This window comes from Lithobates pipiens, unplaced genomic scaffold (genome assembly GCF_037356315.1).
Source record: "Lithobates pipiens isolate NorthernLeopardFrog02 unplaced genomic scaffold, aLitPip1_a1.2 Scaffold_18, whole genome shotgun sequence".
In the NCBI taxonomy this organism is placed as follows: Eukaryota; Metazoa; Chordata; class Amphibia; order Anura; family Ranidae; genus Lithobates; species Lithobates pipiens.
In genome coordinates, this window is record NW_027507758.1 from 470,924,449 (window position 1) to 470,941,897 (window position 17,449).

A 17,449-nucleotide genomic window follows, 5' to 3' on the forward strand; every position below is an offset into this window, starting at 1 on the left:
ATGTTGGTAAATAGTCTCTTGTGACATGTTATGTTGCCTGACATGTCAACTGATCTCTTCCACAGGGGGTTACTTCAATACTGACAAGCCATGTCCCAGAGGGGAAATCTTGGTTGGTGGACCTAATGTTACAATGGGGTATTACAAGAATGAGCTGAAGACAAAAGAGGACTTTTATGTGGATAAAAATGGTCAGCGCTGGTTTTGCACCGGGGATATTGGTGAATTCCACCCTGATGGCTGCTTAAAAATCATTGGTAAGAGGGGGTTTTAAGATCAGAAGCTCCTGTTGTGGTTTTGCTTGAAAATAAGGTCTTTATAACAAATACAGAGACCTATGAGAAGGAGTCCTAATGCTGACAGTACTCCCTATGTTAAGGAGTGTTTTTTTGTATTTATTTATTTATTAACATTGTGCTACTGCAATTTGTTTTCAGCTAAGGCCCCTTTCACACTGGGGTGGGAGGAGCGTTGGCGGTAAAACTATTTTTAGCGGCCGAGAAAGGGTTAAAAACCACCACAAAGCGCCTCTGGTGGTATAGCTGCGCTGCCCTATTGATTTCAGTGGGCAGGAGCGGTGTATACACCGATCCAAAGATGCTGCTTGCAGGACTTTTTTTTTTTTTTTTTACCATCCTGCTAGTGCCCCACTCCAGTGTAAAAAGCCCTTGGGGCTTTCACATTGGAGACACAGCAGCGGCTGTTTCAGATCGATTTGCAGGCGCTATTTTTAGCACTATAGCGCCTGCAAAGCACCCCAGTGTGAAAGGGGTCTAAGAGCTGCCATCTTGGCTTCTGTTTAATCTTCATCTACCATGATGCTGCACATGTAATCGGTTATGACACCAGCCATTGGATGGTTTTACAGTTTAGTTGAGCGCACAAGCATTGTGACCTTTGCATTCCCAGCGTGTGTCGGAAATGTAACGCTTTTTCGAAACTGTTAAATCTATGAGTTTACGTTCACTTTAAAGTGGCTTGAAGGTAAAAAAACACCAGTTTCCTGCCCTCCAACTAGTCGGTCATAGCCAGTGAGTAGGGGGGAGGGCTGAGCCATGCTTTGTGTGTCTATGGACAGAGAAGCGGCTCGGGAGCGGGCTTGCACTAGTGTCCTCATATAAAAACAAAATGTCTTAGCGCTGTGATAAGGTGGCCGCTATTGCAAAAAAAGCAGTATACTACTACTTAAAGTTCCGCTAATCTGATCCCTCCCCCCCCTCCGGTGCCACAATCGGCACCTTTCAGGGGGGAGGTGCAGTTACCTGGATAATCCAGGTATCTGCACCCACTTCCGGGCAGACCACCGCAGACGCCCCCCCCCGTTGTGTTCTGGGAAACGCACAGTTCCCAGAGACACAGCGGGGGACCATAAGAGACGCGCAGCGCGACTCGCGAATGCGCAGTATGGAACCGGGCAGTGAAGCTGTAATGCTTCACTTCCCGATTCCCTGACAGAGGATGATGGCGGGGGCAGCAGCGAGACGAGCTACCACTCGTCATCTGCCGCCGACATCGCTGGACCCTGGGACAGGTAAGTGTGATTTTATTAAAAGTCAGTAGCTGCAATATTAGTAGCTGCTGGCTTTTAATATATTTTTTTAGGTGCAGAACCGCTTTAAATAAACAATGTGCAAGCAAACGGTCAGTTTAACATTTCTGGACCGCCCACCATGAATATGCGTCTATACATTGACATTAAATGCCAATGTTATGGCAGGAGATGGCTGCCATAACCCCAATATTTTTCTCCACAGCTAGCTGTCCTCTAAGATAAAAGTGTACTCATCGGCGGATTTGCCACAAGATCACTTTTATGGGCAACAGGAGGGGTGCCCCCTGCCCACCGCATTAAGGGCATCTCCGCACTTTACCGGAGCCATTGGTACCCGCAGACACGAGATCCGTTCCTGTGGCCTGATGAACATGAAGTCAAGTGAGGGCATGATGGCCCCCACTTGACTCTATGCCCTTGGAGGACTGGAGCGACGTCAAATGTCACTTCTACCCATTGCCCTTAAAGGGACTATTTTTTTATTTTTTTTAATTGTTAAAAAAAAAATACTTAATCTTTATTGCTTTTAAGTGTAAATGTGAGATCTGGGGTCTTTTTGTTCCCAGATCTCACATTAAAGAGGTCCTGTCATGCTTTTTTTTTATTTATTTTTTTATTGGGTGTTTACATTCCTTTTGTTATAGGAATAAAAGTGATCCAAATTTTTGGTAAAAATAAAAAGTAAAATCAAGAAAAAAACATTTTTTAAAGCGCCACATCCCTTCCTGCTCACGCGCAGAAGCGAACACATATGTAAGTCGCACCCGCATGTGTAAACGGTGTTCAAACCACACATGTGAGTTATCGCTGCAATCGTTGGAGAGAGAGCAATAATGCTAGCAAAACACCTCCACTGTAACTCAAAACTGGTAACCTGTAGAAATTTTTAAATGTCACCTATGGAGATTGAGTGTCAGTTTGTCATCATTCCACAAGTGGACACAATTTTGAAGCGTGACATGTTGGGTATTGATTTACTTCGCGTAACATTCTTTCACAATATAAAATAAAAATTGTGTTAGTTTCACTGGGGCGTGGTGGCGGACCTTGGCGCTCTTTGCTGGATTACCTATGTTCACTTCAAGAGGCTTTAGGATGATTCCTTTCTATTGCTGCACTAGATCTTTTACATAAATCTTCATCTTATCACTGGACTTTGCACAAAATTTTTGTTCTTATTCCATCATGGGGGATTAGGCCTCATCAACACTTGACCAAAAATGATAGCTACCATTACAGCAGCGTAAACGACTTGGATATGTGTCGGTCATCCAGTGAGTGAGTCCAGCGACACTTCCCATCAGGGTATAATTGTGACAAATAAAGCTCACCAGGAGCCAGAAGTGATCCTCATTATATAGTATTTTTTTAATACAGATGCAAGTACACAAAGAACCAAACAATTGTATAAAATACTTACATTGAAAATTGCTGCTGACCCAGAATAGAGCAGCGGCGTGACATACACTAGTGTCTCCTTCCCGACACGTTATCAAGGGGTCATAGTGGCTTGCTATGGGAGCACTCGGGGCGAGGATGAGCCAGGAGCGTTGGAAAGGGACTTGATAGGTGAATTGGGACTGCTCTGTGCAAAACCACTGCACAGAGCAGGCAAGTATGACCTTGTTGTTTAAAAAAAAATTAAGAATGGCTAAACAGAAATTTAGCCATGTGGTGTTTACTTTTTGAACTCATTCAGAGGTTGCGTGACCTAGCCAATGCACTCATTGAACAAGTTGTATGAGAAGTGGAGGGCAGGTTCCAGTGCTACAAACCATAGCAATATATCTCTTCATCCACCTTTCTTAGAGAGACATCTGTTTGTCTATGGCTAGTCTCTCTACTATTCTGAAACCGATATTTAAATGAGTTGCAGATAGACTGCAGTTTTCCAAAGGCATTTGGTCCTTCAACAGCTGAATGGCTGCTGCCACATTATGAAGGTGATAAAGAAAACATTACCGCTTTCCTTAAAGGTACTTTTCTTTTTGTTTTTAGCATGAAATATTAACTTTTGGCATATTACTGTTACTATTGGTTATTTCCCGAAACGTGAAGGTACCATTTTCCAGACCCTTCAATGCCTGTTAACAACATTAGGCTTTCCAGTAGTCTGTGTACTACCAAAGAAGTAAATCGGATCTTTTCTAATCTAGCGTCTTTTAGTACTTTGGTAATTGTAGCTGATTTGTAGGCTGTACTGGTCATTACTAACAGAACTGTCTATTTAACACACTGACCCAGCGCTACTAAACTTTTGTACTTCCACCCTTGACAGCTAGTCTGCTTAAAGTAAAATTTCAGCAAAAAGCAAAATACGCAGCTGAAATGTATGTATGTTCACTGTTTTTACTTGCTGAAGGATTTTTGATTTTCTACGGCCAGTCTTTTATTTTACACACATTTCCACATTGTAACTTCATACAGGAGGCACAAAGTTCCTGGTTAAGAAATTCATCATTCAGCTTCTTCTGTCACCTCTCCACCTCCAACCTCTTCATTGGACAGTGAATCTGCATCACCACTGCTGTCCAATGACTCAGGACGCAGTAATGTTTAACCAGTGCATTTTGATGCCTAGCAAAGATGCGTTTTACTTGGATGGCAGGCCACACCTACAGATAAACTAATAGCAAGTTTACATGCACTATGCTAACGCATTTCAACGCCAGCTAAATTTTTTGAACTAAACTTTTGGTCAGGTTTTTCTTTTATGCCTGAGACTTCATTGGAGAAGATCTTCTCTCACTTCCAGTCTCTGTGGAATTGGGGTTGGTGCATCTCTGGAACAGGTAGTCATAGACAGCAGTAAAAACATAGAAGTACTAGCCCTTTCTTAGTTTACTAAAAGCATGTTTTTGCTTTTATTGTCCCTATTGGAGAAAATTCCCATCACTACCTATCCTGACAATGTCAGGAGAAATCTCCCCGGTTGGGACACAATGGCACTAAAAAAGTAGCAGAGGTTGTAACCATTTCTTCCTCGGCCCAAAGAAAAATAAATTGGTTTGGCTGTAGTCAGGCTTTTAATGTTATGATGAATTGTGTGGCCCAGTAACGGCAGAATTTATGGGCCAGCAGCCATGTTTAACCACTTCTGCCCCGGAAGATTTGGCTGCTCAATGACCAGGCCATTTTGTGAGATAAGGCACTGTGTTGCTTTACCTGACAATTGCGTGGTCGTGCAACGTTGTACCGAAACAAATTTGACGTCCTTCAAACACACACACACACAGCTTTCTTTGGTGGTATTTGATCATCTCTTCAGTTTTTTTTTTTTGTTTTTTTTTCCGCTATAAACAAAAAAATGACAAATTTGAAAAAGAATAAAAGAAATAGTTTTTTTTTTTGCTATAATAAATATCCCCAATTTTTAAAAAGTAAATAAAATGTTTTCCTCAGTTTAGGCCGATATGTATTCTTCTACATATTTTTGGTAATGGGGAAAGATTTATGAATTTTATTTTTATCGGGACTGTGACAATATAGCGGACACTTTTGACACATTTTTGGGACCGTGGGCATTTTTATACAGTGATCAGTGCTATAAAAATTTACTGCTTACTGTGTAAATGTCACTGGCAGGGAAGGGGTTAACACCAGGGGGGCGAGCAAGGGGTTAACTGTTCCATAGGGAGTGCTTCTAACTGTGGGTGGGGGGGGGGGAGGGGACTGACTGGGTGAGGATGAGCGATCGTTGTTCATACTTGGTATGAACAACAGATCGCCCTCCACCCCTGACAGCACGGAGATCTGTCCGTTGACAGATCTCTGTTCTACCTCTGTGTGGAGCGACTGCCAGGCATGCGCATCGGCTCCAGCGGCATGAACGCACCCCCTAGTGGTCAAAAGGTGAACCGACGTAGAGTTACATTGGTTTGCCCAGGGGCGCCAACCTGCCGCAGTGCAACTGCGGTGGCTGGTTGGGAAGGGCTTAATGGGAGTGAGTGCACATAATACATTTCTGTATTAGAAAAGGTTCCAAAGAGACACTTCTCACTGGAACCATGTTCCTTGTAGGATTTTTTTTTTTTTTCTTTCTAAATTTAAGCTTTAATAGATCTCATTACCACACTTTTTTGAGACTGCCTACCTGAAAGGGACAGAAAACATACACTTTAAAAATACACTTAAGGCCATTGCCCTCTGTTTTCTTGTTCCTGACCAAGGAGGTTCTGACATAGGGACATTAGGTGGGCAATCCTGGTGGCTTCCTTTCAGCTGTTCTCCCTGCCAGGTTATGGGGAGTGGGGCCCATCGGGGTCACAGCCAGAGGGTAGAATTGGGAGTTAAGGTGTACAGGGACCTAGTTTATGATCTGCACTGATATAAATGGATGACTTCTAATTTATAGAACACCTGTAAAGTTTTTAGACCAAATTTCTTTTTAGTTCAAGTAATGCCCCTTATTGTGTATAATTGAAACGGTTAGCGATTTACTGTATGCGCATGATTGTACTTTTATAGGCTTTAGATCATAGCAAGGCTGGTTTGTGAACCATTATATTTTTCAGTGATCTCAATGTACAAGTGTTGTGAAAATTTTTAATATAGCACCTTTCTCCTTCTGAAATTAAACTGTAATACCTTTCAATGTTTGCTTGCATGTTGCATATATCCAGGAGTTATTAAGCTAGGGTGATAAAATCAAATTCCTAATATATTCTTAATCTTGTGATTTGCGGCAATATACAGTTTCTTACATGCGAGATTGCCATTTTGTGATCTCCTTTTTTTTTGTTTTTTTCTTAGACCGGAAGAAAGACCTGGTGAAGCTCCAAGCAGGGGAATATGTTTCACTTGGGAAAGTGGAAGCTGCCTTGAAGAACCTTCCCATTGTGGATAACATCTGTGCATATGCAAACAGGTAAGTGCAGCCACCTGATCTGTTTTCTGCAGTTGCCGACACATTGGCACAGTTTGCATTACATGCAGATACATAGCTAGCAGTGGACATTGAAGAAATGCAGGAGTAATTTGTAGAGACCGCACAATACAGTGCTGCCTGGCAGGGAAAGCAACCTGTTTTTCACTTACATTACGAGAACACTGACCTTGCAATCCACAGCAGGTGTCAACACAGGGTTAACACTTCAAATGCAGTGAGTTTGTCTGCGCCAGAGCACTTCAAAAGGACCATGCAATCCAGTTGCATTGCGGTTCCAAAAAAGGTGCATGCACATCTTTGGTGTGATTGACCCCCTACAAAATAAATGGACTCCGATCACACCACACTGAATTGCACAGGATTATGGTGTAGTTCCCCGTTGCAATTCTCATGCGATTCATAATGGGAACTGAGGCGAAAGGTCTCCTCTCCCTCTATTTGTACAGTAAACTGAGAAGCCGCACACTCCTATTAATCATGCTCCTTGCACTGCAGTACACCTGATTGGCCCTTGTTCTGCTTATCCCTCCTCCAATCTGGGATCTGCTGTACAGGGGCCGCTAGCGGATAGTAAATCAAATTCCGGTACTCTTACTGCTTGGATTCCCTTCGTTCCTCGTATTTAGACCAGTTTATATGAAATGAAGATATTTAAAACGCAGCGTGGTGTAGCAAAGTCAGGAATTTAATTTTAAATGTTTTACCAAAATATTCTCCATGTGCATAAATATTAAAATGTTTATAATATAATGTTGGTGGGGATATCGCAACAGGGAGGGGAGTCTTGTCTACATCTGGTTTTCAAAAAAGTGTTTTTGATCTAATGACAAAGGTGGCCCGAAATTCTGTTTATGGGGGGCCTTCTAATAGCATGAATTCTGACATTCTGGTATGGGGTGACTTCTGAAGTTCTGATAGAATGACATGTTATATATATTTTTTTTATTAATGGATCTAGAATGCGTTCACCCCAGCTTCCTGTAAAAGTGAGAAATTTTTGTCCATTAGGAGGGAAGGTTACTGATGAGGCATCTTGGAATAATTTTTTTTTGCTAACGTGTGTATATATTTTTTCTAACTTTCAGACTCAATATTTATGTAGAGTGGTAAATTGCATTATTCATACACATTTAAAAATGTATGATGTGGTTTTAGTGACACTATCATCAAACTATCAAATTCTGCTCATACTATGAGATTAGTTTTTTGCGTTCTACAAAAAACCTGGTTGATTCTGCTGCTCGCCATCGCCATGTACTGTTCATGTCCCCAATTCAACTAGGGATTTTGCAGCTGTAGTGTCAACTCCTGCACATGCTCAGTTTTCAGTGAGTTTCTATGCTGAGCATTTCCTCACGATCAGATCTGAGCAACCCATGTGACTATAGAGTGGTAAGTGACAGCCCACTCCTTCTCTATGCCCACTAACCAGCTAAACGCAATGGATGTTTGATATTATATGTAGATTGATGGAGGCTTCACCTCACTCTTATTCTAAGACATAGGCTGCAGGTGAGTGGCACAGCCTGTGTCTGGCAGAAATCTGCCCACGCCATGTTGCTACCACAAAATAATAAAGGTTTAATTTCAAATATATATTTGTATGCCAATTTAAAACCATATATTGAGATTATTTATTTTGCTCTGTATTCCAAAGGATGTTTGTTTTTTTTGTTTTTTAAACGTGACTAGCAGCAGAGGACTAGAAGCACCTCCTGCTTGTTTCCCTGCAGATAGGCTGGGAAAGAGATTTGGTCATGTGACAGCTATATATCGATTAGTAAAAAGGTACTTGGGGGTGTGTGTGTTTTAGTAAAATGAGTGCCTTCATCCACATACAGAAATAGAAGGGATAATGTAAATTAAACAAGATTTCTATCACTTTTAATGAGACTAATTTAATCCATGCTAGACACAAATGTCTGGAAATGGGAAAACCCTTAATCTCTGAAATAGTTTTGTGTAGAACGGCCAACTTTGTGCAATAGAATGTTGGTTAAAAGTCATCATCGCAGTGCAGGGTTGTTAAAAGCTCGATAGCCTGGGTGATTAAACAGATTGTCTAAGGCCAAATGTTAACATGAACTGATGTTCACATCGCAGTGACAGCTTCCGTGCTCTCTGTCACGACTTCCACAATTTCTGGCAGCAAGATGCTCATATGCTTCCTGTCTATAGTTTGAGAGAGGAATCCTCACTTATTGCTGGGTGAGAAGTGTATCGGCAGCTTAGTGACTCATTCTAGTTGTATTTAGGAACTCACAAGCATCACTGCTGTGATCGGGACAGTTTCTGCTGCTTTCCTTTTCAACAGTCATGTGTGTGCAGTCTTTCTGGGGCAGGATTATTTTTGTACGCATAGTGATTTTCCACGTGTTATTGCCCAGACCGGCTGCTAGCTCATTATGCAGTAGGAGAATGGGGATAGAACTAACCTTCCAAACCGTGGAGAAACTGGGGGGTTTTAGGCAGCACTAAACCTTGGTTATTCTGCAGTATCAGATATGCATATTCTCTTTGGGGTCAGATGTGATTGAAAACACATGTTTTGTCACTTGTTTTAGATGCATTGCAATGCAGTGTTGAATCTCCATTTAACTAATTTAAAAAGCTGTTGCCCATATCCACCAGTGGTTTGAGGTTGCCTATACAGAAAAATAGTGTTCAGAAGAAGTGGCTATGCTCCACATCTCCTCCACTTTTCTCCAGGTTTCCTTCCCTTAGGCTCCACTTGCACTGGGAGATGCAAATGAGCGCGTGCGTTTTTTTTTTTTTTGTTTGTTTGTTTAAGTTTCTGTGCATTGTGTTTAGGACAACTGTTTAATTTCAATGGTTATCCCCTATGTGCAAGAAATGTGTGGAAGAAATAGGATTTTTATAACCGCTTACCTGTAAAATCCTTTTCTTTTTTGAAGTACGTCACGGGACGCAGAGCCATAGTAGTTACTATGTGGGTTATAGGCCACCTTCAGGTGATGGACACTTGCATGCCCTAAGACAAAGTGCACTCCCTATATAACCCCTCCCACTGCTGGGAGTACCTCAGTTTTGTAGCAAAGCAATACACATGTATACCAAAGAAGGGAGGAACCTCTGTGTCCTGTGATGTACTTCAAAGTAAAGGATTTTACAGGTAAGCTGTTATAAAAATCCTATTTTGTTATCGTACATCAAGGGCCACAGAGCCATAGTAGTTACTATGTGGGATATCCCATAGCAATGCCAACTGAAGGGAGGAAGACACAACAAAAGTAGGGCACCAAGAGACAAGAGGACTTATACTGCAGCCTGCAGTACACTGCGCCCAAAAGCGATATTCTCATGATCTTTTACATCTATTTGATAGAATCTGTTAAATGTATGGACTGAAGACCAAGTTGTGGCTTTGCAGATCTGAGCCATGGAGGCTTGGTGATGCACTGCCCAAGAAGCACTAACAGCCCTGGTGGAGTGCGCTTTAATATGAAAAGGCCGAAATTTCCTCTTTAAACAATAAGCTTGAACAATCCCTTGACGAGTCCATTTAGAAATAGTAGATTTCAACGCTGCCTGTTCTTTTAGGACCATCTGGCAACACAACAAAACATCTGTTTTACGAATCTGAATGGTCACTTTTCAAATAGACTTTGACCGCTCTCACCACATCAAGAGGATGTAGTGACCTCACTTTCACAGAACGAGGTTCTGGAAAAAATGAAGGCAGAACAATATCCTGGTTTAAATTAAAACCTGAAGCTACCCTCGGTAGGAATTTAGAATGAGGCCGCAATACAACCTTATCCTTATGAATAATCAAAAATGGCTCAGAGCAGCCAACTCTGATACTCTTCTTGCAGACGATATGGCAACCAAGAAAATTATTTTCCTCTTCAAGAGGACTAAGGGCAAAATCGGCACATGGCGATAAGCATCCTTGATGTCGATTTGATGCCAGAAATTCTCCCCCTTGTAGGATGGAGACTAGTGATCGGATTGACTCGATGCAAAAAGAACGGATATTCAAAAACTGGTTTAGATCTTTGAGATCTAAAATGGCTCTGATATCCCCGTTTGGTTTGGGAACCGTGAAAAGGTTTGAATAAAACCCTAATCCTTGCTCTTCCAAGGGGATCACCGATATCACTCTGAGACCAGAGATGATCCAAAGCTAGAAAGACTTATTTTTCACTGGATCTCTGGGAACGCTTGACCTGAGAAAACGAAGAGATTGGAACTCCCAGAACTCTAGTTTGTAACCTAGAGAAATTGAGGAAGCCTCCCATCTGTCTTTACATTGTTCCTGCCAGACCCTTGGCAGGAACAATAAACTGGTCCTTTGAGGACTGAGATACTCTGATCGCTGCCAGTGCAGGCTGAACAACTGAACCTGTTAGCAAAATATAGTTTTTAAAAAGGAATTACAACTTATCTGTTGGATCCTTTAGCATATGAGCATTGTCTACTGGACAAATCGGGTTTTTTGTTTACAGAGGATATAGCAGCATCAATTGCTGGAATTCCCCATTTCTATAGAACACGTCCTCCATAGGATAAAGTATTGAACTTTTTTTGGAGGAAAAAAACTGTTTATCTGTGTTCCACTCTTAATACATAAGCTTTTTTGTTAGCCACGAATGGATAGGAAAAGCATGAACAGATTGTGGAGGCTTTAGTGAACCCAAACTAGAAGTGGGCTTATCTACTGACTGCGTTACTGGCAGTAAAAATGTAGAGTGGACCAATTCAGTGAGATTGTACCAACAACCATTCCTTCGAACCTGATCCTTCCATATTGGGTTCTTCGGAAGGGGGGACATCAACCTCTTCCTGGTCCTTTTGAGAGAAATGTGGTATCTCTCGCCCCTTATTCCTCAGCATGAGGGTCCTGAGCAATGGACGGGGACCTTCTACGCTTGGTCCCACTCTTGGATGCAATTAAAGCATACATTTTTAGCTCCAAACGTAAAATGGTTGAAGAAAAATCTCCTTGGTAATATACACGGGGGCTGCAGTGTTAAGAGCGGCTGCAACACTTGCCCCTCCTGATGGCTCACTCTGACCCGCTATATTGCTCTCAGGGGAGGATGCCATCTTTTTTTAGATGGTTCTAGGCTCCCGTGTGACTGTAGTCTATCTAGAGCCCTTTTTTTAGGTGTTTTTAACCCCCCTTCTGACCATAGCCCGATGCACAAAGCAGAGGTACTACCAGAAGGAATGCATCCACTGCTTGAGCAATAGTCCAGCTCTGCTGCTGCTATGTGTCAAAGGGAATGCCTGTGTTGCCAAAACCTTTTACATGCCTTTGCTCTTGTGTCCCTCCTGCAGCTTGCAACAATGGTGCCTTTTTAAAACGCACAACGCCGAGCTAAGCCCCCTCCCCCCGTCGTCTACGGTACTTGCTCTTTTCTTTCAAAAAAGAGTTTTTCCCATGCGGGCTCCGATCCTATGGGATCACAGGGAGAGAGGCAGTAATGGTGCAGGGGGTGGCCTGGAACGCCTATTATTATTATTATTATTATTATTATTATTATTATTATTATTATTATTATTATTATTATTATTATTTTCTAAGAGCTCCTTCCCCGGGAAGAATAAGCAGCACAGGGGGGTGTCTGGTGGGGAGGTTTGCTCAGAAACGAGGCCCGGGTACCATTCAATTCGGCCAAAGACTCTTTGGAGTGGATCCGGCTGCATGGCTAGCCCCAGCAAAGATTTCTTCAGTGGATCTCGGCACAGCACATCTTTACTCATGACCAACACCTTAGATACTGTCGAAAAAACTGAGATACTCCCAGTAGTGGGAGGGATTATATAGGGAGTGCACTTTTTGTCTTGGGGCGTGCCAGTGTCCATCACCTGAAGGTGGCCTATAACCCACATAGTAACTACTATGGCTCTATGTCCCGTGATGTACGATGAGGAAAAAAGTGCATGCTCCATGTTAAATAGTGGTGTATGGTACTCCGGTACCATGCGTTTTTTAGCATGCATGGATGCATGCCATTATGAAGTAATGGTACAGCTGTGTGTCTGCAAAGGAACAACACATTTTTGTGCATTGAGGAAAAATGGCAATTTGCGTGCGTTCCTACAATACACTGTTGTGAACAGTGCCTTGTACTATATTAAAATAAGAGCCAACTGGCCTGGCCAAATGGCATTGGATGTCTTGGTAAGCATAACAGGTGGTTTAGACTTCAGCCCATCCTTCCCTTTTTTTTATTTTTATTTATTTTTCCAGTCACCAGAGTACCTGAAAAGAGATTGTTCTGTGTCTGGTTACTGAGAGAATTTGCAAGATTTTAAAATATCTGCGTAATGAGGAGCAATTCTGTTATTTGGAAGTGATTGATTGCTAGTGAATACCTTCATAGTCTAATCTTCACCTATTCATTGCAAACAAAAAAAAATAAAAAAAAAAATAATGGAAGTAAAGGTTTTTATTTTTTTGTTAAATAAAACCATCTGTTACTTTGTCTACAGTTACATAGTCCGGTTGAAAAAGACAAAAGTCCATCTAGTTAAAAAAAAAAATTATAATCATACTATACCAGATACACAATCCAATCCTTCACCCACAGTTCTTCCAGAGGAAGGTGAAAAACCCCAGCAAAGCATGATCCAAATATAAATAAATAAATAAATATATATATATATATATATAATGTGTGTGTGTGTATATATATATATATATATATATATATATATATATATATATATATATATATATATATATATATATATATATATATATATATATATATATATATATATATATATATATATATATATATATATATATATATATATATATATTATATATATATATATTTATATATTTTTTTTTTTTTTTCCTGATCCCTGGGAGGCCATTGGATATTCCCTGGATCAACTTTACCTATAAATGTTAGTACAGAGTTATATTATGTACAAATAAGAGAGAATCCAGGCCTTTGCTTAAAAAAAAAAAAAAAACACTACTGAGCTGTCCAAAACCACCTCTGGGGGAGTCTATTCAATTTCACAGCTCTTACTGTGAAGAATCCTTTCCATATTTGGAGATTAAATCTCTTTTCCTCCATAAGTAAAGAGTGCCCCTTTGTCCCCTGTGATGACCTAAAAGTGAATAACACCACATTGACTATATGGACCCCTTATATATGTGTACATGTTGATCATTTCCCCCTTAATCTCCTTTTCTCAAAAGTGAATCAATTCAGTTCCTCTAATCTTTCCTCATAGCTGAGCTCCTCCATGCCTCTTATCAGTTTGGTTTCCCTTCTCTACATTTTTTCCAGTTCCCCAATATTATTTTTTAGAACTGGAACCCAAAACTGAACTGCTTATTCCAGATGAGGTCTTACTAATGATTTGTACAGGGTGCTGTATTTTTACTGCCTCGTTGGTGTGTAATCCTTTCACACATCTGGCTTAAAACATCAGTAGCTAGGAGACTTGGTAGAAGTAATGAAATTTGGGATATATTCTAGTTAGGACCTAAATTTTGAGATTGATTTACTTAAGGCAAATATACTGTGCACTGCAAGTGCAATTGCTCTGTAGCTGAGGGGAAGCTCTGCTGATTTCTATTATCCAACCATGTGCAAGGAAAAATGCAGGTTTATTTTATTTTTTTGTTTTTTTTTCCTTGCATGTGATTGAGTATTCTCTGCAAAGTAATGCTTTATCACTTTTTCTAAGCTCTGGAGAAAGTGCACAGTATATTTGTCTTTAGTAAATCAGCCCAATTGTGTACATTAACCACTTGCCGACCGCCGCACGACGATGTACGTTGACAGAGTGGCACGGGCAGGCATATGGGCGTAGCTGTACGTCCCTGCCTTCCCGCGGGTGGGGGGCCCGATCGGGCCCCCCCCGGTGCCTGCGGCGGTCGGTATTCGTTCGGGAGCGATCCGGGATGAGGGGGCGGCCATTCATTCATGGCCACCCCCTCGCGATCGCTCCCGACGAATGAAAATGCTCCGTGACATCACTTCCTCTCCTGTAATGTAAACACAGGAGAGGAAGTGATGTAATCTCTCCTCCGTGTCGGTATTTTTCGTTCCGACACCGAGGAGAGAGGATCGGTGAGTTGCACCAACACGACACTACACAGTAGAACATGCCAGGCACACTCACACCCCCCCGATCACCCCCCCAATTACCCCTGCCCCCCAGTCACAGTGACACCAATGTCTTTTTTTTTTTTTTTTTTTTTTTTTTTGCATTGGTGTCATTTGTGACTGTAGTAACTGTTAGGGCAGTTAGGGTTAGCCCCCTTTAGTTCTAATGTACCCCCCTAACCCCCCCAATAATGGTTTAACCCCGTGATCACCCCCCGTCGCCAGTGTCACTAAGGCTGGGTTCACATTGCAGCGGTTTATGAGAACGAATGTGATTCGCACCACACTGCAAATCACATCCGATCTCTGTGCGATTCGAGTTAAGCCATACAGATAGTATGGCTGAATTCGCGCCGCACTCGCCGCAAATTCGCACGGGACCCTTTTTTTGGTCCGCAGCAGAATCGGATCGCATGGTTGTTCATACCATGCGATCCGAGTTTGCAGATCGCACTGCGATATGTGAACTGATCTGGGGGTGTCATTAATATTTCACTGACACTCCCAGCAGTTCGCATAGGGCAGTGTGAACTGCCGCCGGGAGGCATGCGATGCGGGAACCCGCTGCGGATTCGTGGCGTTCCTGCATCGCTCCAGTGTGAACCCAGCCTAATAAGCGATCATTTTTCTGATCGCTGTATTAGTGTCACAGGTGACGCTAGTTAGGCAGGTAGGTATTTAGGTTCGCCGCAGCTTTTTATAGCGCCAGGGACCCCCATATACTACCGCATAAAGCCCCCTGATTGCCCCCTAGTTAACCCTTTCACCAGTGATCACCATATAACTGTTACAGGTGACGCTGGTTGGTTAGTTATTTTTTTATAGTTTCAGGGCACCCGCCATTTATTACCTAGTCTCACTAGTGTACCCCTAAATTTAGGGGTGTCTACTTTCCAAAATGGGGTCATTTGGGGGGGGTTTGTGCCATCTTGGCATTTTATGGCCTTCAAAACTGTAACGCCCTTAGAAAGCCTGAAGGCGGTGCTTGGTTTTCGGGGCCCCGTACGCGGCTAGGCTCCCAAAAAGTCCCACATATGTGGTATCCCCGTACTCAGGAGAAGCAGCAGAATTTATTTTGGGGTGTCATTTCACATATGCCCATAGCATGTGTGAGCAATATATCATTTAGTGACAACTTTGTGTAAAAAAAAAAAAAAAAAAAATTTTTGGTCGTTATTCAATCGCTTGAGGCAAAAAAATAAAATATTCAATGGGCTCAACATGCCTCTTATCAATTTCCTTAGGGGGTCTACTTTCCAAAATGGGGTCATTTGGGGGGGTTTTGTACTGCCCTGCCATTTTAGCACCTCAAGAAATGAGATAGGCAGTCGTAAACTAAAAGCTGCGTAAATTCCAGAAAACGTACCTTAGTTTGTAGATGTGACAACTTTTGCGCAAACCAATAAATATACAATTATTGACTTTTTTTTTTACCAAAGACATGTGGCTGAATACATTTTGGCCTAAATGTATGACTAAAATTGAGTTTATTGGATTTTTCTAATAACAAAAAGTAGAAAATATCATTTTTTTTTTTCAAAATTTGCGGTCTTTTTACGTTTATATCGCAAAAAATAAAAATCGCAGAGGCAATCAAATACCATCAAAAGAAAGCTCTATTTGTGGGAAGAAAAGGACACAAATTTTGTTTGGGTACAACATTGCATGACCGCACAATTACCAGTTAAAGCAGTGCAGTGCCAAATTGTAAAAAGACCTCTGGTCATTTACCAGCAAAATGGTCCGGTCTGAAAGTAGTTAATAAAGTAGAAATTTTTCTTTTTTTTTTTTTTTTTTTTTTTTCTTCCAGTGAAAAATTTTTTTAGAAGCGGATTTGTCATGGCCCACATAAACCTAATTCATTCATAAGTCATAATTTAATTTAATTTGTCTGGGTTATTTCCACACTCTAATTCTCCAGAACAGGGCTCTGTTCACATGGTAGCATTGCACTTCCTTTCTGCTACATTTGTCTGCTGACTCATTTCAGGTTTATGTTGCAAAGTAAGTTGCATTCTCTCCCCCTTTCTAGTATTCTTGATATATGACCACTGGGGGAAAAATATGTACATTATCTTTGCTAGAACTGCCATAGCCTATTAATAGAATTTCCTTTACAAACTTATTTCTTTCCAGTGATCAATCATATGTTATCGGCTTTGTGGTGCCAAACCAGAAGGAGCTCTTAAAGCTGGCTGAGCAGAAGCGAGTTATAGGAAGTTTTGAATCTCTTTGCAATAATCCAACAATGGAGAAAGAAGTCCTTAGAGTGTTGGCAGATTCTCCTGCAGCAGGTAAGCAGATATTTCCAGAGGAATTATGCAGAGGCAATCTGACGTTCTGCTATAATTTTATTAGCTCTTCAGCTCAGTTTAGGAGCCAACTAGCAATTCAAAACAAGCTGTATTGTGCTGTAGGGACTTCCTGCTATACAACCCCCCACACTTCCAGTTAGCCTTAGATCCCTTTCACACTGAGGCGCTTTTCAGGCGCTTTCACGCTAAAAAAAAGCGCCTGAAAAGCTCAGAAAAACCTATTTTCATTCAAATCAATGAATGCTTTCACACTGGGGCGGTGAGCTGGCAGGGTGGTGAAAAAACGCCCCTCTCCTTTGAAATGAATGGAAAGCGCTTCAGAAGCTCCTGAAAAGTGCTCAGTGTTTTACTGGCAGTTTACAAGCGCCTCAGTATAAAAGGGGCCTTAAGGTATTACTAGTGTCCATGGGTTATGGGCCTATTCTCTGTTGGGAGAAGCCTACCTTCTATTAAAGTCGTCCCTCCCCTCTGCTGCACCATTGCCACTCTCGCTCCTTGTGCAATTTCTGTATTGTTGGACTGCTTGGCACATGGACATGTTTGTCACCAGGTCCAGGAACCCCCACGCCCTCAAATCGGTCACTCTGGTGAT

At 41.7% G+C, this 17,449-nt stretch overlaps 1 protein-coding gene across 1 annotated transcript in view; it reads left to right on the plus strand.

The window, feature by feature from the left end:
- ACSL3 (acyl-CoA synthetase long chain family member 3) overlaps positions 1-17,449 on the plus strand; it is a 112,179-nt gene that overhangs the window by 91,949 nt on the left and 2,781 nt on the right. Inside the window, exons 12-14 of the mRNA XM_077488310.1 lie at positions 66-257; positions 6,305-6,419; positions 16,679-16,836. Of these exons, the coding sequence (XP_077344436.1) occupies positions 66-257; positions 6,305-6,419; positions 16,679-16,836 (465 nt within the window). The remainder of the gene's footprint in view (positions 1-65; positions 258-6,304; positions 6,420-16,678; positions 16,837-17,449) is intronic.